Source organism: Podarcis erhardii, assembly GCF_964252035.2.
Source record: "Podarcis erhardii genome assembly, chromosome: 3".
In the NCBI taxonomy this organism is placed as follows: domain Eukaryota; kingdom Metazoa; phylum Chordata; class Lepidosauria; order Squamata; family Lacertidae; genus Podarcis; species Podarcis erhardii.
Window position 1 is genome coordinate 84,073,547 of NC_138507.1, and position 21,981 is coordinate 84,095,527.

Below are 21,981 nucleotides of genomic sequence, written 5' to 3' on the forward strand. Positions count from 1 at the left end.
AAAATGTAGCATAAAATGCTTTGGGCATATACCCAAGATGGGACAGGGTTGAATGCGTGTTGTTGTTTTTATCCTGCCTAGAAGAAAACTAAGCAGAAAGAGTTTTGATAAAGGATTCCAAAGTTTTGTCCTGTACTGAGGAAAACAAATACATTCAGGCTCATCATAGTTTAAGCAGACAGTACACATTCTGAAAATACAAATTATTTTTAGATAGATAGGAGGAAAGAACCAATACAAGCAGACAGAACAACAGAGGTCCACTCTCTCAATTTTCCAGTGACTTCTGGTGCAGGGAATGGAATTAGGCAGATACCTGGATTGCAGTGGTTAGAGATGGGGTTGAGGTGAGAGGCGTAGGACCACTGACACTCACTTTCACCTGAAACATGCACTAAAAGAAAATAAGGGCCTTGTACTTACCCCTGAGGAGCCTATACCCACCGCTGATGTTGCTGCACTCCAGCTCCCATCATCCCCCTAGCCAGAGGCACATAGGAAGGGTGGGGTCTGCCCAGGGTGCCATCATGGAAGGGGGTGACAAATTATCAAGGAACAATTACTGCCCTACTAGGGCGGTTCATAAAAAAACTTTATTTTTGAAAATGCCTGCTCCAAAGGTCTACACTAGGATTATATAGCTATATCTGAAATTTCATGTATATCAGTTAATATCTTGACCCTCCTCCACAAAAATAACTGTTTACTTGGCCGTTTTCATACGTCGTGAAGGCTGAAATTTCAATTCAGTGGAGCCAAAACACAATTCATCCTGTAGATTTAAGTATCTGTCCACAGTCGCCTGCTTGTTATCAGGGCCCCAGAATCCACATTCCTTTGTAAGAAAATATGAAATAATGTAAAACCATTTTTGCAGGCAAAAAAAAAAAAAAAAATCAATGGGGGTTGACAAGAAATTTTTCGCACCGGGTACCACCTGACCTTCCCATCCCTCTGCCCCAGCCAGGGATGTTGGAAGTTGTAGTCTAGCAAACAACATGGTGAGGGTACGGGTTCCCTACCCTTACCTGAGAGAGAAGTGCTCCATGATATGAAATCATTGGTTTATTCTGTATCCTCTTGCTAAAAAATATTTGCTTTAGACTAAAGTTTAGAGTGGGGGGGGGGATCCTAAACTTATTTACAGTGGTACCTTGGGATGCAAGACGCGACGGTGCGACTGCGCGTGTCATGTTTTGCCGCTTCCGCGCATGCGCATGATGTAATTTTGAGTGTCTGTGCATGCGTGAGCGGTGAAAGCTGGAAGTAATGCGCTCAACTCGAACACGCTCAACCCGAAGCGCATTCAACTCGAGGTATGACTGTATAAGCCAATAACTGATGGAGGGATAACCATGTTAGTCTCTTCCAGCGAAGTCTCTTGTGGTGACCTAAAGACTATCAGATTTATTGCAGCGTGGCCTTTTGCAAACTAGAGCCATTAGTGAAGCGGATTAGTCTCAGAAGGGGAATAAGTACCATTGTACTCAGCAAAATAAACACATGCAGGATTGTGCTGTACATTCTACTGGGTTCACCAAGATGTGCAGTGTGATCCTATTTATGGTTACAGATAGGTAGCCGTGTTGGTCTGCCATGGTCAAAACAAAATAAAAAAATTCCTTCCAGTAGCACCTTAAAGACCAACTGAGTTAGTTCTAGGTATGAGCTTTCGTGTGCATGCACACTTCTTCAGATACACTGAAACAGAAGTCACCGGACCTTTCTATATAGTGAGAAGGTGGGGAGGGGTATTACTCAGAAGGGTGGTGGGAATGGGTGATTGGCAGATAGCTGCGATGAGCCTGTTGACGACTCTTAACGACTGCAATAGGTCTTACAGGAAAAAGGAAGGGGTGAGAAGGTGAAAAGTGGCTTTGTCATGTATAATGAGATAAGAATCCAATGTCTTTGTTTGGATTCTTATCTCATTATACATGACAAAGCCATTTTTCACCTTCTCACCCCTTGCTTTTTCCTGTTAGACCTATTGCAGTCGTTAAGAGTCGTCAACAGGCTCATCGCAGCTATCTGCCAATCACCCATTCCCACCACCCTTCTGAGTAATACCCCTCCCCACCTTCTCACTATATAGAAAAGTCCGGTGACTTCTGTTTCAGTGTATCTGAAGAAGTGTGCATGCACACGAAAGCTCATACCTAGAACTAACTCAGTTGGTCTTTAAGGTGCTACTGGAAGGAATTTTTTTATCCTATTTATGTTTATTCAGGAATGAATCCTATTGATTTAATTTGGTAGTATATCAACATTTGCTTGGATTAGGGTTAAAGGCTGAAATCCTATGCACATTTATCTGGGAGTAAGTACCACAGAGCATTCATTGTACAGCTGACTTCAGAGTAAATGGGCATTAGATTGCACTGTATTGTTACTGACACATACACACTCAAAATGTAATGGCATGTGCTTTTTCAATGATGTGTGGTATATAATAGCACATAAGAGTTTTAGTTCAGGTAATGGATGTTTTGCCATTCTTTTGATACACTGATGACCAATATTATATGCCTTTGTACTTTGTAATGCTTAGACGCTTTCAAATCACAGCTTAATGGCAGTTAGTGACTTTGCAAACTTAAGTTATCAAGTACTAGCCTGGCATTGGTGTTTTGTATTTAATTTTTCTTCTTCTTGAAAGCAAGTTACAAAAGGAAAGATTATGAGAATTTAGTATGGGTAGATAGTACAACCCCTGGTGTGATACATTTCAGCGTTGTCTGCCTTGGTGTTTAGGCATTGTGTATATGCTTTTCACCATTGTATTCTGGGTGAAGATCACTCTTTTAACTTCCAGCCGCCCCACACTTACAAAATGCAAAGAACGAAAGGATTCGTCAATAGCACATCACTGAGCTTTTGTCTGAGGTCGCAGATCCAGGAGCCTTCTCTGTTTTTGAAACTGGATCGTGCCTGTGAGCTCCCAGCCCCATTTTATAGTTTTCCCAATTAGGACCGGCTGCCTGACGTCATGCCTGCCTGAGATTGGCTGCGCAGATCTGACACTCAAGGGGAGCCGCACACCCGTAGAAACTTTTTAAAAAGACTCTTTCCCCCCTCCTTCCTCAGCCTGAACTGCTTTAAAGCTTATTTCTTAGCCATGCGTTTAGACCACTAGCAAACTCTGGCAGCCGAAATAGCTTTTCCTTGGAGAGGAGAGGGGGAAAGAGAGAGAGAACCCCACCAGAAAACACCCTTATGCCGCCGCTCCTCCTCCTGCCTGGAGCCGAGGTCTCCCCACACCCCACCGAGCTTCCTCTCCCTTAACAATGTTTTCTTACTCCGTGCAACAACTTTTTCCCCTGGAGTTGCTCACATGGTGAAAGCGAGCCCTGGACGGCGGCTGATGCGAGAGAGGAGCTAAAGCTCTTTCCGCCCCCCTTTTTTTGTTTTCTTTTCAGGATAAAAGGGAAGAAGGAGCCACACTCCAGGAGCGACGGAATTGCAGACAATCTTTTTTTTCCCCCTCTTCCCCACCTCCTTTGCAAAACCAGGAACTTTGTGCGTTTCTTTTGTCTGCAACGAGTGTTTGCGGAGTTCTCGTGGCCGCGGGGAGTTTCTTGGAAATGGCTTGGATCAGGTGGGGTTTTCTGCTGTGCGCCTGTGTCTTTTTGTCTCCGGCCCTCGACGCTTCCGAGAAGGCGAAGCGGAGGACGATCACCTATGTGCTGCCGGGCACGTCGGGCAGCCGCCGGCAGAGCGGCGGGCAGCAGCAGCAGCGCGCGTTCAGTGTGGAGGTGCTGAACACGCGTTACAGCAGCACGCGGCGGAGTAGTAGCAGCAGCAGCACCTTGGAGCGGACTCGCCGGATGAGCAAAGCCAGCGGCCCCAGCGTGCAGCTCCGCTTGGGCCCCACCGTGCAACTCCAGCACAAGCCCAGCAGCAGCAGCAGCAGCAGCGTCCCGGCGGCGCCCGTCGCCTCTTCCACTTTCAGCAAAGCGGGCAAGCTGGTCGCGCGCTCCAAGCTCCAACAGCGCCAGAGCAACAGCACCTCCAGCGTGCAGGTTCACGCCAAGCCCCATCTGCAGCAGCTGCAGGGGTAAGGCGACGCTGCCCCTTTCCCGTGGGGCCGCATCGCTTCCTCCGCGAGAGATTCCCTCTCCTCTCCCCCCCCCCCGTGGGGCGGGCTTTGATCGCGCGCGCCTGCAGAAGCGGGAACGCTTGTTTAATAAAATGTATGCTCGGTGTTTCCCACAATGCCTCTCTTCTCCCCCCCCCCAACCCTTCTCACTGTCTTCTCCTAAAAGAAGTAGGGCCACTATCTTTCGGCCTTTGCCCCCCCCCCCTTTCTCTATCAGTTAAGGGGGTTGGGTCAGCCCAAGATTTATTTATTATGGCTGGAGCCTCTACCACAGGGTGGAGAAAAAATGGGCCGGGCTGTGGGGGGAGGAATCCATCTGCTGGGCTTTGCTGTATTGCTTCACACCTGGCTGAGTATTGGGTTGGGAAGTGAAGACAATGGAGAGCATTACACGAGTTGCTTGGCTTGGCTTTGTGGTGATTTTTTTATTTTTTGGAGGGGAGAGGCATTCCTGTCTACTGCTGCAAGGTTGCCATTCTTGGGCAGCTGCTAGGGTTCAAATATGGCCCACAATGGACCCTGGCCTTGATCACATGGGACTCCATTAAAAAAAGACTTTTTTTTTTTGGCCTAGCATTCCATGCAGCAACAGGTCTAGCTGCCATTTTAGTTTCCCTCAGTGCCCCTACTGTAGTGTTGTAGTGTGGCATTGTGGGAAATAAAAGTGGTGGCCGGTGGGAAATTTCTGCTACTCGCCACTAGTGGCAGGCTAGACCTCCAGGGCCCAGACTTGGAGCTGGTTCTGCCCTCTACCGTAAGGCTTGAGGTGAGGTTTGAGGCTTTGAAATGGTGGTGGTGGCCTTTTTAAGTGAAGGATTTTCCACAATTTGAGGGAGTTTTGAGTTACCTATAATTCCAGTAACATATTCAAGAACCTTTGAGAAAGTTTGGGACAGAACGTTCATTTGAGCCCCGTTTTCCTTCTCAGTTAAGAGAGTGTTATTTGTGAATATAGTCTGAGGCTTGGCACAGGTGGTGACCATTTTGCATGTGTCCATTTGACGCATGACCACCAACACGTGTGTTGTTTTTGGCCCCGGAAGGGAGCAGTTAGCAGAACTGGCTTATGTTTGACTACTGACATGTACAATGACCTGGAACACAACCCTTGCACAAATGGGGAGTTGTTTGTATATTTACCCCTCCCTGAAAGGCTTTGGCACTTTCTGAGGAGGCATCATACAAATCATGAGTCAATGTAGAAAAGAGGCTTTTGCATCTTCTGAAGTTACGTATCATAAAAGAATGATGGAATCCTTGAAATTACCATTGTAGTATTTGACTGATCATTAGGAAACAGCTGCCTGCCCAATAGTGCATGCACATGGTAAAAGTTGAGCCGTCATTCAATTAAAGAAATCTTAATTAATTAAATGGTTTTTCCTTTTTCATGTTGCTAATGCTTCCATGGATTATTACATCAGGCCGCATTTAGAAGAGGCATTCTCTTGAGAAAGGAGAATAACTCTTCTAGGATAGCACCTGTTTTGTACACTATTAAAAATAAATTTCTTGTACATTATTAAAAATAGTGGACTTTTATTTTAAAAATTTATTCCTAGATGCTTTTTAGACAGTTTAATTTTTTTAAAAAATTGATCCATTTAGCTGATTAAATGGTTCTAGACCCAAACATTTATGGAACTCTTAATGTCTGCCCTGCAATTTCTTATCACTAATACCTGATGTGTGAGGGCTTATCACATGTATGGCAGCACCTTGTGCCATGCCTAAAGGCAGCCTTTTTATTACAACTTTACATGTTCCATAAGGCCTGGTTATTGAAATTGTTTCTGCCATTTTCCTTCTGCAGTAGCTATTCAGTATTCTACCCTGTTGGCTCTTGTCTTTTAATGGCTTCACTTTGTCACATAGATCATATTCACAGCAATAGATTGTTAAGTATTTCTCACCTTTTCATGTGTTCACGAGAGGGATCCTAGAAAATGGACAAGGTATTGCAGCAAAGGTATTGGGGTAAGACCTCAGGCAAAAACTCCACAAGGGAGATTGTTAGGTACTAAGGTTTGACAGCCACTGAGCAAGATGGCTTGTGTGGATGGCACCCTTCACAGAGATGGCCCAATGAATTTTGTCGACTCGTGCAGAAAATCCAAATGGGTGCGCGTTGCATGTTGACGACTGGCTACCCTTTTATGGTACCTCAAAACCTGTCTCCTAGTATGGTCTGTCTCAGCCTGGACAGGGCTGAATCTGACCTTGATCCTTTCAGCTGTCTTGGTGCTAAGTCTTTAGGGCTTTCTTTCCCTTTCTCCTTGGATATCCTGCTGTGGCTCTTCACTGATTATGGCTGGCTTCAGGGCCTAATCTTTGGGAAGGTGATGAGAATGTAAACAACAGAGACATTTGGACGTCTGCACGCTTTCTCATGCTTATGCAGCCAAGAGGGATGTGCCTTGAGGTCACATGTAATGAAAGTGAGGTAACTACAGATAAAGAAAGCTCTCCACTCCCTGTTAGGAAGCACAACAAGCCAGGGGAGGCCTATTTTCATCTGTTAGGAGCTTGAGGCTGGAGTGCTAAAGAACAATGAGTGTCTTATTCTTATTTAGAACATTTATAATTGCCCTCCCTCAGGCTTTAAACTTTACTGTTCCTTGCCAACTCCTAGCATTCATTACAGTGAGCTGGTGTCTGCAGAGTCTTTCCTCCTTTAGCATGTTAGTTCTCTCTCCTTTTCAGCTCTTTCCCATCTCACCCCTGCATTGAGGTGAGGAGCAATTCTTTTGCAAGGGCCTCATTCCCTAATGGGGTGGGAGGGGAGGGGAGGGAAGGGAAGAAGTGTGCAATTGATTTGTAGCTGGATTTAGAGAGTGCTGCACCTGGCCGTTGATGAGGTTATAAGAGGGGCTGTGGTGAATTGTTTCCTTTCTTTCCTGTTGCTGCAGGGTGAATGTCTGTGGAGGGCAGTGCTGTCACGGCTGGAGCAAAGCTCCTGGCTCTCAGAGGTGCACCAAACGTAAGTAACCATGTATGCAGTGTAATCTCTTTCCTTAAGCAGTGGCTTCCATCATGGCAAAAAATATTGTAGCAAGGAGGAGACCAGCCCATCTATCCCCAAATATTGTCCAGGGAAGGAGCAAAGGCAAGGAGCTTGCTTCCCCCTTCTGATTAACTGCCAGTTTGCCCCATGACTACAAAACTGAAGGGAAAGATCACCTGCGGGATTGTGAGGGCTTCTTCATGTACAGTATATGTGTGTGTGTTATCGATCCATTGTAAGCCCCCTTGAGGATAATTTGATTGAAAGGCTGGATACAACTCTATAAATAAATAAAGCCATCATGGACCTTGCAAGGTCTACCATTGTGTGGCCAGCTAATGGCTTGAGGCACTGCCCCATACATGTGTTTGTTGTCAGGAAATCCCATGTCATACCTGCATGGTAAGGGAACATATTCTGATTTCATTATATGAATTAAATGTATGCATAAAATAAGGGGAAGTAATTGACAGAGCAAATAAAACTAAAATAGCTTATATTCTCCACCGGGCTGTTTTGTTTGTTTACACAGTGCAGTGTATTCTCCCCCCCCCCCCCGGCAGGGCTTAGTAGTTTTATCATGTTCAGATTAAGGTTCCTTATTAATATCAATTAATTTTAGCCTGCAATCATTTCATATAAGCGTGAGAATTCAGGGTAGAACAGCTTTGTGTATGATCCTCTGTTGTCAGTTAAGATCTGCAAGTGGCAACTTGCTCTGAATTCCATCTTGCATGTTTGCCAGATCAGCCTCTGCAAGAAGCAGGACCATTTCTGTGGTGGCTTCAGTGCTGCCACCTGAATTTGTTTGTGTGGTGGCTTTTTTGTTGTTGTTGGTTGTTTTTTTTTTCATGCAGCTCTTGATTTTAGAAATTTTAGCCTACCCACTTGAAATTCATTAAGGCAGCCTTATAAATTAGCACTCCAAAATTACCTGCCTGCTTTTTACTCATAAGAGTTGCTGTTGAAGTATGGATAGAGAACCCTCTCCTTTCTTTTCCAGCTTCTCTTAGGAGTAGATTGCAGACACAGAAAATATTTTCGTGGACCAGGAATGGTCACTGCCTGCCTCTTTTTCCAGCCTGCTCCATTTCTATGCTGATCATGTAGGAAGAGCCTCCTGTGCATCTCACAGAAGTGCAGTGAACTGGCCACAGAGGGATGAAGTGGTCTATGTCTCTCTTGCCAGCCTGATAGATTTCTATGCTAGACACCCAGTAGGCGAAGCCCTGGCCTATGTTTCCAGCATAGAAATCAGGCTGTATGTCTGTCATGTTCTGGTCTGATACCAGATCCCTTGGGGCAAAGCAGGTCAGGACCACGGATAGCTCTGAGTGAGCAACTTGCTCCAACAGAGGTTGAGAGCAGACAGCCTTTTCAAGCTTCAGCTTCTAGAGTACCTTTCCTAGGCTCCTCCCTATTGTAGAGAATTTAAGGACAAACCTCTGACCTGAAGATGGGCACTCCTCAGTTCCATAGCCTGGGGCACTTCCTGCACTGCTAGACTGGTGAGGTATTGTGGGAAGTATTAGGTCCTTGGACTCAGGAAAAGATGCTTGTGAGGGTCTTGGCTCTGGCCATATTTGCCCTTGTGGTATGGGAGTATCTTCTGTTTGCTCCTGTCTGACAGGCTCAGGCAGAATGGTCTCCTAATGCCCAGCAGCTGGCTCAGATACCTGAACTTTGTCTGGCTTCTTAATCAGGAGACCACAGCCTCTGATTCTGAGTCTTGATTACTGCTGGTCACAGAAGCATGGGTTGCTGTATCCCTTTGCCACCAGCCTGGTGTGTTTCGGTGCTAGATGCACAGGAAGGAAGTTCACCTCCAGTGTAGAAACAGGGAGATACCTGCCTGCTTGGTTTCTATGCTGGAAGTGAAGGCCGGGGCTTCAACCCCTGAGCCCCAAGTATGGGCTGCTGGAGAAGGGATGATGTGCTCTTTGCCTTCACTGGCAGCCAGTCTGGAGGAAAGGTCTTCCTATGCCCAGCATAGAAATACAGTGAGCTGCTGGAGGAAGGGCTGAGTGTTGACAGCCCACTTGGCTTCTAAGCTGAACTGGAAGGAGGCAAAGCAGTCACCTTGCCTCTTGGGAGTGCAGTGGGCTGCCGAAAGAGAAGGGCTCGGAATACCTTTTCTTTTCAAGATAGGCTTAGATTCATAGGGTAATTCTACACCCATACTGAATTCGGTATTTGTGGAGAGTTTTCGTGGAATTGTAGAGCACATAAAGCCCTATCCAAGGGAAAATATGTGGCAGGTAGGCAAGAGCTGGTTGGCTGCATCCCACTTGGCTGGTGCAGGGTGTAGTTTCAGTCTGTGCCTGTGCAGCTAAAGAAGCCATTGCGGGTCTGGTCTCCAGATGTCCCACACAGACCTTCATTTTGCATAGACTGAAATAAATGCTTCTGTTTGTTTCAACATTTACATATGGAAACAAATGCAATAAATTCTGGATAGAATGTCTGACTCCTGGTATGCATATGGAAGTAGAAATAGTTTTATTGAGGACAACTGTCATGTAGTGCATTCCGTTTTGTCCCAGACAACAAATAATCCATCTTTAATGTGTAACAAACAATGATTTTATTAGTCTGAGCATCTGCTACTGATGCCTGTGTTATTTCAGCAGTATATTTGCATTTTGATGTACATTATTGTAAGATCTAAGCTAACATTCAGGTTGAATATTTCACCGGTTGGAAGGAGCTAGTGGTTCACGGTTTCCAGCCCTTCTTAAGGAATCTGTTTATTGGGCCTTACTTAGGAGTATCCCCTTCTTTTCCACAGCTGCAAAATCCTGTAAATGCATTGCATTGGTTTGTCCAAACACAATAATACCTTTTTTCATTGTTCATGATTAGAGATTTTCTAGTGGAGCCCTGGATTAGGGGGCTTGGCATGTGTAACCATTACTACTGAATGTAAAAAGGAGTATAAAATTTGCCATTTCCTACGAAGTTGGTTTCCCCCCACACATTGGGAAAACTAGGAAGGCAGATGGAAACTGCTGGAAGGTGAGGAGATGGATTCTGACCTTCAAGGCCAAAGATCATTTAGACAATTTAACCTTTCATTCATTGAATCTATAGGAGATAGTGGGTCTGAATCAGCTGCCTCCACTCCTGAAGCATAATGGGGCAGGTACCAATACGTAGAGGGGAGAATTGAGAGTGTCTGCTGGTTCAGCCTCTTGATGTCCATGTATCCAACAGATTATATGTAGAGGGGAGCTTATGCATATGTACCTGTGTGTGGGGTGGCTCCACTTTACTGAAGTTCCATGGAGTGCATGGGTGTCAGGGTTGGGGGGCTGGGACATGTGATGCTGGAGCTGCCAGGCGTAGCCCCATTCTCCTTCCCACACATTGAGTCTACATGTAAACAGCAAAGTATGAACAAGGCTTCTGTAGAACAGATTCTGCCATCATTTTTTACATCGCAACACCACCAAAAGGTAACATTTCCTCACAATTTTCAAGCTGCGAGCATTTTCCTTTAATATTCACCATACAGTGGAGGCTCACTGGAAAGTTTAGCTTCTGCAGAATGTAATAAATACCTTGTGGCTGTAAATTCTGAAGGAACGTTCACCACATGAAAATAATGATGACATTTAAAAATTAATGTGTAGAATTAGGCCTTGGGCAGAGAGAGCTGATGAGGAAAAGGAAGTGTGTGTGTGTGTGTGTGTGTGTGTGTGTGTGTGTGTGTGTATTCTGTCATAGGTCAGCTGAGAAGCCTGTCTATGTGTTATCTTTATAGTGCAGAAACTTTTAGAAATATCCTGTATATGGTATATTCTCTACGCAGTTGTCATAACATGTAGCTGTTTATAATGTGGGGTTTTTTCCCCAACCAGCACAAAGATTTCCACACCAGCAGTCTCCGTTCCTTGTGCTGGAATGGAAACTCCCCAGTACAATTTTTAAGATTAATGAGATGACTTCCTCGACACATTATGGCATTGGCATGGAGAAGGCACTGTGCCAAAGTTGTTTCAAGTGATTACCACATGAAAAAGATAAAACAGGCCTGCTCTGAGTTGGTCATGCTGTCATCTTCTGTTGAAGCTGCAGACTGAATAGGGGATTTGAACCTATATGTATTGAGTATAAGACAAGGTGTTAGTGCATTGCTTACTTTTTTGAAATATAGCCTGATCAAACCAGGTTGACATAGGAGCCACAGCAAAGAGGGAGGAGAGTTTGCGTTGGATTCATTGCCACATATTTAAGGATTGACATTAGTGCAGGCCCATGCAGCTTGTGGCCCATTCAGCAATGTCAAGCCCACCAACTATATATAGTGGTTACCCATATATTGCAAAAACAGGGGCGGGGGGGCTATTAAGCACTTGCAAGGTATGGTTTGTTGGGTCACAAGTCATGCAAGCTTTATTTTTATTTAATTATTAAATTTATATACTGCCCTTCATCCCAGGATGGTTTACAATACAAAAACACATAACATAGTAACAAACGAAAATACCACCCCCCACCGCACTATAAAAATCCATAGATTGTTTAACTAGCCAAAGACTTGCCTTTGTGTAACACACTGCAAAGTACTATGTGTGTATGCAGAGATTGGAGAACAATTGCATCAGGATAATGAAATAATTTTTAGGATCCAGTATAGCAATTCTGGTGTTTCTAGGCACCTGAAATGTTACAGTAGCAGTTTGGATATGATTTGTGTACTTTGCCATTTTTATTTATAACTTCAGAGAGCCAAAGATTCTTATTGTGCTGTGTTGTTCAAATCTGAAAACTTTGTTATGTTAGGGCACAAGATTAAGTACGGCAAGGACAATGTCTGTATAGAAGATCAAGATAGTTGCAATATTTAAGCCTCTGATAATGCAAGAATTGTAAAAGAGCTTTCCACCCTCCAAAGTAAAGTGTTGAAATAAAGGATATGGTATTAGTCCACTGGTGAGATAGTACCCCAAAACTGTAAGAATTCCATTTTTAATTCGTGCAGAATGCATTCATTTATCCTTATGCAGTGGGAAATTATGGAGTTGTATTGACCAAAGAGGGAAACTATAAAAACTGTAAAGCTGAGCTGGAAGACTGAGAGTTACAGTAACTGAAGAGAGTGAGACACAGAGGAGGTATCTATAATAGTGATGGGTGGAGGACAAGAGTGAACAAAAACAATTAGTAAAGGCCAAGATAAAAGAGGGGACGGCAGATCGTCTAGGATTTGAGGTAGGAATTGCTGTGTGCTGTTGGAGCAGCCAGGCAGCTTTGGCAGGAGGGCTGCCAAGATCCAGGGACGTAAAGGATGTGACTGACAGGTAGAGGATGAGTTCACATAAATTTGAATTTATCAGGCAAATAAATTTATTGTAGTTCTCTTTCTTTTCTTTGTTTCAGTAGTGAGATTTCAGAACTGCAGAAATCATTTGTCCCTGACTTGCACTGCTGTACGAACAATAACTGAGAGAGAGATTGATCCGGTGATTGCACAGGGGGCTAGGTTATTCAAATAAACTTAACACAAGAACTTGAAGTTAAGGATTAATTGCACATGGTGGAATTATTTCATATCCTTGCAGCCGGTATATGCAGGGATATGGTTCCACTTGATCTCTCAAAATAAATTTGGCTATTTTATTGCATTCCACACAGAAGGAATTTTTATCCACAGAGGTAAAAGGAATTATCACTGCAGCTTGAACAATTATGTATTGCATGCTACACATTATAGTCTGACCCAAACATAATGCCAAACTATGATATGACCTTATGTGAATGAACCTGGCAAAACCATTGTTCTCATGCATTTCCAACTATTCCTTCCAATCTTGCACTGTGATTCCCTTCTTGGTTTGCTCTTTTATCCAAACTGGCAAACTATGGTTTGTGCTTGCCTGCAAACCAGGACTGAAAACTGATAACTTCTAATCCTGGTTTGCAAAGTATGGTTTGCATCAAACCTGCAAGGGACATGCCTGCTTTTTGCTTTGCATCATGCTTGCTTCCCTGATTATTCTCTGGACAGTAGGCCTGGGCGATGTATCAATACATTGTCTAGGAGTGGTTCAAGGGCCAGAGCGTGATGGCGCCTTCACCCAGTGGTATATTGTGAGTGAGACTTGCCTGCGCCTTACCTTCTTTCTTCAGCGGTTTCACCCTGGCGCCTCACGGGGCTGGGGTGTTGCTCGTTGTTCCTCTCACTTGCGGTAGAAGGGGCTGTGACGGTTTTATCCCAGCACCTCGTGGGGCCGGGGTGGTACTCTTTCCTTTTCAACATTGCTATGTATCACTATATTTTGGACAGTTCAAGAAAATGAATGCTAAGGCTATCAGTGGTTGCTACCTGGATAGATATGTTCTTTGTCCACTGTTGAAGGCCATGTGCTTCTGAATATCTGCTGCTGGAAACTGCAGTAGTAGAAGAGTGCTGTTGCATTTACATCCTGCTTGTAGACTTTCCATTGTGAAAACAGCATGCAGGACTAAATGTGCCACTGGCCTGATCCAGCAGGGCTCTATGTTTTTACACTCTTAAAATGAGGTTTTATTGCCATTTTGTATAAGCAATAGCAACTCAGACATTTTGAAGTAAATATGCTAAATGTTATGTGCCCCTGCACCAGTTATTCCCATTTATTTAGCATTCTGATAGCTCTAATTCTCCTTTTGCCCCTTTAAAAAATAATGCTAGCTTTATTTGGCCTGTGGGATGGAATACATGTTTAGACTCTGTGGTGTAAATTCTGTGCTATATCTTCCTGTATGTCTCTACTCTTCAGATGAATGGATTCGTATTTCATGCTGAGACTTAGAAGCCTGCTGCTTATTTTGTAACTGAGAACCATGACCTCTGAGTGGTATCAGAGTTCATTTGATATAGATGCTTATGTTAACCATCTAGTAATGTATGTAGCAGGGCAGGTTCTTGAGGGTTTTAAGCTTTAAGTCACCCTTATACCATCCAGGTTGCAGCACACACAATTTCAGGGATAACTGAGAGCAGCAGCTGCAGTTTACAAGTCTTCAGGCAGCCGTTTACAACCCACTCCATGACCCATAATGGCTTTCATCTTTGGGAACATGTTGCGCAGTTCCTAGGCAACCACAAAGTGCTTCGTTCTTAGAAGTAGTAAGAACTAGAGGGCCACGTAAAGAAAAGGGTAGTGTGGGAGAAGAGGCATACACAAATTCACTTCACAAGTTCCCTAGAGGTGAGATAGGTCCCTTCTGCTACCCATTTTGCTTCCTCTCCCTCTTGTGATGGTGCCTAGATAGTATTATGACGGTACAAGCAGAATTAAGTCCTGTTGATTTCATTGAGGCTTACTTCCTTGTAAGTGAGTATAGGATCACAGCCAGATTTGATGTGTTGTTTTGTTTGAGCACTTGCTTGGGATTTACCCAAGGGTAGACCTTTTTGGTGTTTTTGGAGAATGCAGAAACCATTTTATTAACCATGAAATAACACAAGACTAATTTTCAACAGTCTCTGAAGTAGAGAAGCTGACTTTTTAAAAAATCCAACTTTCTAAAAACATATTTATGTTTTCCCACTGAGGAAAATAAGGAGCATCAATTGTACTTGTTTCTGTTTTCAAAGCTGCTCAGAAACCTAGGCATCCTGACCCTAGTGAAGACTTAGTAAACTGGCATACTCCTTTATTATTATTTTTAGCATTGTTTTGATCCAGTTGTGCATATTATGCACCCTTATTCTAGTTTTGTTTTTGTTTTTTTGTCACACACATTTCTGGCACAACTTGTGAATGGGCATAATAGAAAAAAAGGTTATCATAATTTGGTGTACAATGCAAATATTGTCACTTCAGACAGACAGCATCTTAATGATAAAAGATGCAATCATATCCACATTATGAACAAATATACCCTATTGATTGACTCTGCCACAGTACCTGCCACCAACCTCCCTCCCTGCTCCCCTTTTCAAGTTACCAACAGTGACTTCCGTGTTGGGAAATCAAGTGAGCAACGTGGCCTTGCCAACCACCATTGCTTACTTATAGGGGCCCTTGCCAACAAAGAGATTAGCTTTATATGGAGGGTGGTGCTTCCCTTGTGTGGGAGGCACTACTGCCTGCTTTGGGGATGGAAGAAGATTACAGTGGTACCTCGGGTTAAGTACTTAATTCATTCCGGAGGTCCATTCTTAACCTGAAACTATTCTTAACCTGAAGCACCACTTTAGCTAATGGGGCCTCCTGCTGCCGCAGTGCCGCCAGAGCACGATTTCTGTTCTCATCCTGAAGCAAAGTTCTTAACCTGAAGCACTATTTCTGGGTTAGTGGAGTCTGTAACCTGAAGTGTATGTAACCCAAGGTACCACTGTAGTGCAATACAGGTCAGAGAAGGCACAGTAGTAATATATAGCCAGGGGGATGGTTTCTATCCTCATGCTCTTTTCCTAACTCTGTTGGGCAGGCCCATGCAAAAGGGGTTGGGTAGCTGGGTACACTTGTCCTGGGCCTCAGAAGGCTAAGCTGGTCAGCAACCTATTGCCAGGGACTGGCTGCTTTCTCAGTTGAGTTTATAAAAGGGTAAAGGGGACCCCTGACCATTAGGTCCAGTTGTGACTGACTCTGGGGTTGCGGCGCTCATCTCGCTTTATTGGCTGAGGGACCTTCTGATCAGCAAGTCCTAGGCTCTGTGGTTTAACCCACAGCGCCACCCGCAACCCTAAGCGCCACCTGCGTTGAGTTTATAACTTTATTCTAATAAGACTCCTGCCCTGCGCCTCAGACAAACTCTGTACAGGCCTGCTGTTGAGTGTTAGCTCCTGAGATCCCCAGATACAGTATTGGAGAGGAATTTGCTGATGAGATCTTCATCCTTACTTCTTAGAGAAGATGCATTGGATTGGGCTGTTAATAAGGTACAACCTTAATATAACAGCACTTTGTAACTTTATTTCTTCTTTGGTGATCACTCGTAGCTGAGTAAGATTGTCTTCTATAAACACGGTTTTAACAATGAGTCCGTAAGTGACTGTGGAGGCCAATTCTGGATCCACACATCCTTCCACAGTGGGGACATTGGTTTCCAGGCGGGAGTTGATCATGGTGTGGATTTGCCAAGCGTGCCTTCCTCTTAGCATGCTTCTCCCTTGTGTCCTGAGTTTGAGTGTCTTCAAAGCCCAAAGTGTCATGACCTTTGGTAAAGGCTGTTCTCCAACTGGAGCACTCGCAGGCCAGTGTTTCCCAGTTATCAGTGTTTATAGTACATTTTTTTAGATTTGCCTTGAGACAGTCTTTAAACCTCTTTTGTTGACCACCAGCATTACGCTTTCCATTTTTAAGTTCGGAATATAGTAGTTGCTTTGGAAGACGATCATCAGGCATCCGCACAACATGATCAGTCCAACGAAGTTGATGTTGAAGAATCATTGCTTCAACACTGGTGATCTTTGCTTCTTCCAGTACACTGATATTAGTTCACCTGTCTTCCCAAGTGATGTGTAAAATTTTTCGGAGACACTGTTGGTGGAATCTTTCGCGGAGATGGTGTTTATAGGTGGTCCATGTTTCACAAGCATATAGTAAGGTTGGTAGTACAATTGCTTTGTAAACAAGCATTTTGGTTTCCCTGCGAATGTCCCAGTCCTCAAACACTCTGCACTTCAATTGGGAGAAAGCCGCACTCGCAGAGCTCAGGCGATGCTGGATTTCAGCATCATTGTTGGCCCTTGTGGAAAGATAACTGCCTAGGTAGGAGAAGTGATCAACATTTTCCAACGTTACACCATTGAGTTGGATTTGTGGCACTGCAGAGGGGTTAATTTGTACTTGTTGGTGCAGCACTTTGGTTTTTTGGATGTTGAGTGATATGCCAAGCTTTTCGTAAGCTTCTGCAAATATATCTAGGATGGTTTGGAGGTCATCCTCTGAGTGTGCACACACTACATGTCATCCGCATACTGAAGCTCTATGATGGAAGTTACGGTAACCTTATTCTTTGCTTTCTGTAACTTACCTTACTGGATGGTGTGTGTGTGTGGATATATATAGTGTGTTTTATAGGCACAAGGGGTAAAATCCTTTTTATCCTGAGCTAAATCTAGAGCCTTGCATTTTGTCATTGGTGATCTGATACTGTTTGCTATTATAACTTCAATGGAAGGGCAGCTGGAAATTACCATGATGACACAATGCAACATTTTCTCACCTGCTACCAGCGATTGCATAAAAAGCAATTTGACTCAAATTTATTCCCTTCACATGTGAATTGGACGTGCTGCTGCTTGTTTGTGTGCTGAAGCCAGATGACAAAAGAGGAGAAAACTGTAGTGTTTTATAGTCATCATATGTAAAACTGGATGAACTTCATGGATTTAACCAAAGTATGATTCTGGCTGCAGGGTTAATAGCTAACATATAATTTATAATGAAATAAACATCTGCCTTTCAGAAAAGAGTTAGGCTTAATAATTTTTCTTAGTTATTTGGGGAAATATTGGAGAAAATCCATTAATGTTTATAAATCTCCTTTGTCATTATCATAAGCGAAGGAGGGTTTTTCTTTGAATGCTCATTTTTTGACACTTAACATTTGGGAGAGTCATGTAAATTACTGTTGCTCTTGTTAAATAGGTTTCTGAACTGTAATATTGGATTCTACAGTTGCCTAGATGAATTTTTTCTATACAGTCCCAGTAAATGTATTTTGTTTGAGATTCAATAAGTATTAGGAACAAATAGGAACCATAATGCTGGTGTATCTGGATCCTCAAGGCTGGACTTAGTGTGATGTTTATACACTAATATCATAAAGCCACAAGACAATAAGCAAATGGAAACAGAAGTGTCTGACCTTTTTCCGTGTTTGAAAATTGTACAGATTTTATGAATCTCACAAAACATGTCTTCGGGATCTGTGCATCAACTTCCTATGTAACTTTGGGAAATTATGGATGGCAGCATTCCTGCACATTTCATCCTTTATTTGCACCTCCTAACCTGGATCTTAAATTATGTGTCTTCACTATAATGAAAATAAACTCTTCCTTTTATTGTTACATATGTTTTTGTCTGTATATGAATATATAGTGCTGCAGTAACATAACCTGAGTTCTAGTCTTTATTTTTAATTCTTTTGCCAACTTCCCAGCAACATGTATTTAGGTTTTCTCCACCCAGTTGGGAATGTCAAGTATAATTATTTTCAGATATGCTGGGAATGATGGGTAACCCAGTTGAGAATATTTATACTAACTTGGGTAAATGAAAGATGGATTAAAATGTTGCCAAGACCTTATCAGATTTGGGCTGGAGTGAAGCTGATCTCTTAAACCAAATCACAAAGCCAGAGTTATTGTTTGCAGAGGCAGCCAAGGGAGGCTGGAGTTGGTACAGTCTGAGACCAACAGGGAGGCACTAGGGGAGCATGTTGGAGCAGAAAAGTGCCAATAGAGGGAAGATTTCAGCTCATGCTTCTCCAGAAGAGAGAAGAACCCACAGGCTGAGATAGATAAATTGAGGCAAGGCTCTGAGACCCAATTGCACTTTGGAATCCTCAGTGCAGCTTGCAATACCTTAACTCAAATTAATTACCGTAATTAACTGAAGGATTTACACTCACCTACTAACTGAAGGTCTCGAGGTGGCTTACACTATGTTGAAAATTTAATAAATTAGATAATTGCATAATAGTTACTGGGCATGGGAAAGGTATGCATGCGTTTCTCCCTAGGTCTCTGATGTTCCAACTTGATGCACTTGAATTTTCTGGCCTGGAACTGCTTGTTGAAAGAGCCAGAAGAAGATAGTGCCTCACAGGCTGAAGCTTGCCCACTGGGCTTCTTCTGTCTCACGTATCCTCTGGCTCTGGCAGCAGATGCAAGAGAAACTGGAGGGAAGGAAATAAGTTGCATGCCTCCCCACAGTCCCCGGATGTTCCAACTCTACATTGTTGAGCAATCTTCTGGGTGAAGTGACAGTTGAGGGCACCAGTTGGAACTGGTCATGAGTTTTGGCAGGCATGAAGTGGGAAGGGCAGTACACTGAATTTGAATGGCAGCAGAGGGAATCATCACTATTGTTATTATATGTCACTTTTTTGCACTCTGCCTCAAAATGACTTGCATAGTAAAATAAAATAACAGATATTAAAATAAGATAAAATCAGCAATACACAAAAATTAAAATGCTCATCTGACAATATATTTAAAAGGAACGAGTCTTCCACATCATTCTTAAAAGCTGAGGGTGAGACAAAAAAAAATGAGTTTATATTGCAACAGCCAGGAAATATGACTACACATGGGTGCAGAACCCCCTAAGGCAAATGTGATTATTTTACTTTATTTATTTTATTCGTTAAATTTGTATACTGCCCTTTACCAATAGATCTCAGGGCGGTTCATGACTTAAAACAATAGTTGACTTTTCAGTGAGCATTTAAAATCAGCCACACTGGTGAAATACAAATATATATTCCTCTTATTTGTAGATGGAATGGTATGGAATTGTTCTAGGGTAAGAGATCCAGTGGCAGATTGAAACATAAGTGCTTTGCCAAAGCCCTGTCTGCCTTAGCTATAGGGGATTCAGAAGAACTTTGAATGGAACTTGTGTCCAAAACAACTACATGCTAATGCACTAATCCCCTCTTATTCTCACCCGAATTAATTGTTATGGTTTAGCAGGTGTTAGGCTGCTCTTAGAGAACTTGTCTGACATAGCCAGTTCTCCACAGTATGTTATATACTATGAAAGGCCCCTTGAGTCAGGGAGGACAAAAGAACACTGAGGTTATGTTTTATATATGTTTGGGATCTGAAAGCAATCTGAGTTTTGGAAATAACAATTGGTTCTCAGTCCAGATGGAAGGCAGCTCACAAACTTCACTGATGGTATGGAACTGATTTCAAAGAGGGAAATTCACTTGATGTGTATTGGAGTGTGTACTTTTTTTTGTTTCAGGGTGAAAACAAACAAAAATGTGGGAAAGATTTGTATAGCTTTGTCTTCAACTCTCCCCCTCCCACCCCCTCACCTCCATGTCTTTTCACAGGACAACATCTATTTACTGAACGGTTACTGTCAATGAATTGTGTGTAGGAGAAAAAATTGTTAAACACAGTTCTCATTTGCCTTTCCCAGATGCATCCTAAGCCACTTTCATAGTGACTCAATGTCCGTGTTGATATTTATTATACCCTTGCGCAAAAGTCTGCAACAGTTACTAGCCCTCAACACTGTTATACTGAGTGGCTCACCTATCCACATATACTGTACTTCAGATGTAGGAGTGGGGGTTGCTGTGCATAAATGGCTGGTGAGCTGCTTTGGATTTGTGGGCAACAACTTTTGTGGGCCTTGCACTGCATATACAAGGGCAGCAAAATAGAATTTCCTAGGGCTTACCAAGCGAAATCATTCCCCACCGCCATCAATGGCAAACATGCAAATTTAGTTACATTTGAAACAGCCCTAGGCATCTCTAAGCAATGTCAGAAAGATTTTTAGCCTCCTAAGGATTTACAAAGCTGTTTGTGTCCCAGCTATCAACAACACCAAATTTACTGGGAACAGGAGACTGAGCTTTTAAAACCTCTCTTTCTTAAATGATATACTTTCCTCCTTAAATGAGATGGTGACCTTGTGGGAATATGCACTAATGTGTGAAGATAACATGAGCCTTTTTATGTTGAGAAGTATTTGTTTGCAGAAAATAATCTGTATAAGATTTTGTCTGTAGTTTGGTGAAAAGGGGATCGTCTCCCTGTAGACGTTCTTAATTTACTGCCAGATATCAAATTGGTTTAGGGCCAAGCATGAGGTGAGGGGCAAGCACAAATAAACTGTGTGTATTATGTGTAGCAGTAAATACCTACATCAGTAACTGCTACGTAGTCAAAGCAACAAAAAACCCAAAACCTATTCATATACTGCCAGGTTGCACCATTTAACTCAGGGGTAGGGGAGTGGATCTGGCAGGCAGGCTGGATCTTATCCTCTCCCAAGCCCTACAGGTTACTTTGACAGGTGAGTGCGGCTGCCCACTTGTGAGCTACTTGATGTCACCATGACATCAGGTGAGGTCCTTTCTTTCCCCAGTTTGATTTCAGACTACATGGACAAGGGAAACATTTCCCTCTGGGGTTTGCTGTAAGTGCCAGTCAGTTGACCAGTACTTATAGCATGAGCAGGGACTGACTGTAATAGAGTCCCCAATACCAAACTCTGCAGTGCAGCCAATCCAAGTGATGCTTGTGCTCCAAATGTTCATCACCTGATTGGTGCACACAGCAAACCTTTCTTGCCAAGGAGCAATTGGGAGTGTACTTTAGATGTGGGAAAGGTGGGCATTTGGGGGGGGGGGATAGCCTCATGGGCCAAATCGGACCCCTAATTTGGCCTGTAGGCATTCCACCCCTGATAAGCCTCTTGGTTAATCAAGGGATAAGAGTTTTGCCTCAAAAACCTGTAATGTTCACATTGTATTGTGAGGAGATTTTAATTGTTCCATTTGTTTCTCTCTTCTTTGTTTAGCTAACTGCTCACCACCATGCCAAAATGGAGGGATGTGTCTGCGGCCACAGCTTTGTGTGTGTAAACCTGGGACAAAAGGCAGCACTTGTGAGGATGCTAGTAAGCAAGAAACTGCTTCTCCTGGAGGACCAGGCCCTGTGACTCCACCATGGCCTATTCCTCAGCGGTCTATTCAGCAGACCTTTTCAAAGAAGGTTCATGTCCAACAAAAGGTCAATCCCATGGCTCAGATGACTTTTACACTAAAGCAGAAACCCTCCGGATTACCACAACAGATGCAATCACAGTAAGTCTTTTCCCTTGTTGTGTATTTAAAAAAAAAGTTGGTTTTTCTTGTGCTTAGCATTACATGTGAACAAGGCCAGAAGGCCCTCTCCTGTAGAAAA

General features: G+C 43.3%; 1 protein-coding gene across 10 annotated transcripts in view; it reads left to right on the forward strand.

Annotated features, from left to right (window-relative positions):
* Window positions 1–2,716: 2,716 nt before the first annotated feature.
* The window catches only part of LTBP1 (latent transforming growth factor beta binding protein 1), a 193,433-nt gene continuing 174,168 nt past the window's right edge, over window positions 2,717–21,981 (forward strand). For 3 of the 10 annotated variants that reach the window (XM_081856558.1, XM_081856559.1, XM_081856560.1), the window contains exons 1-3: window positions 2,720–4,057; window positions 7,009–7,079; window positions 21,596–21,881. In XM_081856558.1, coding sequence (XP_081712684.1) covers window positions 3,585–4,057; window positions 7,009–7,079; window positions 21,596–21,881 — 830 coding nt within the window. In that variant the 5' untranslated portion in view covers window positions 2,720–3,584. Of the gene's footprint in view, window positions 4,058–4,845; window positions 4,866–7,008; window positions 7,080–21,595; window positions 21,882–21,981 lie in introns of those variants that run through there. The other 7 variants (XM_081856552.1, XM_081856557.1, XM_081856561.1 and 4 more) reach the window with 5 other exon arrangements.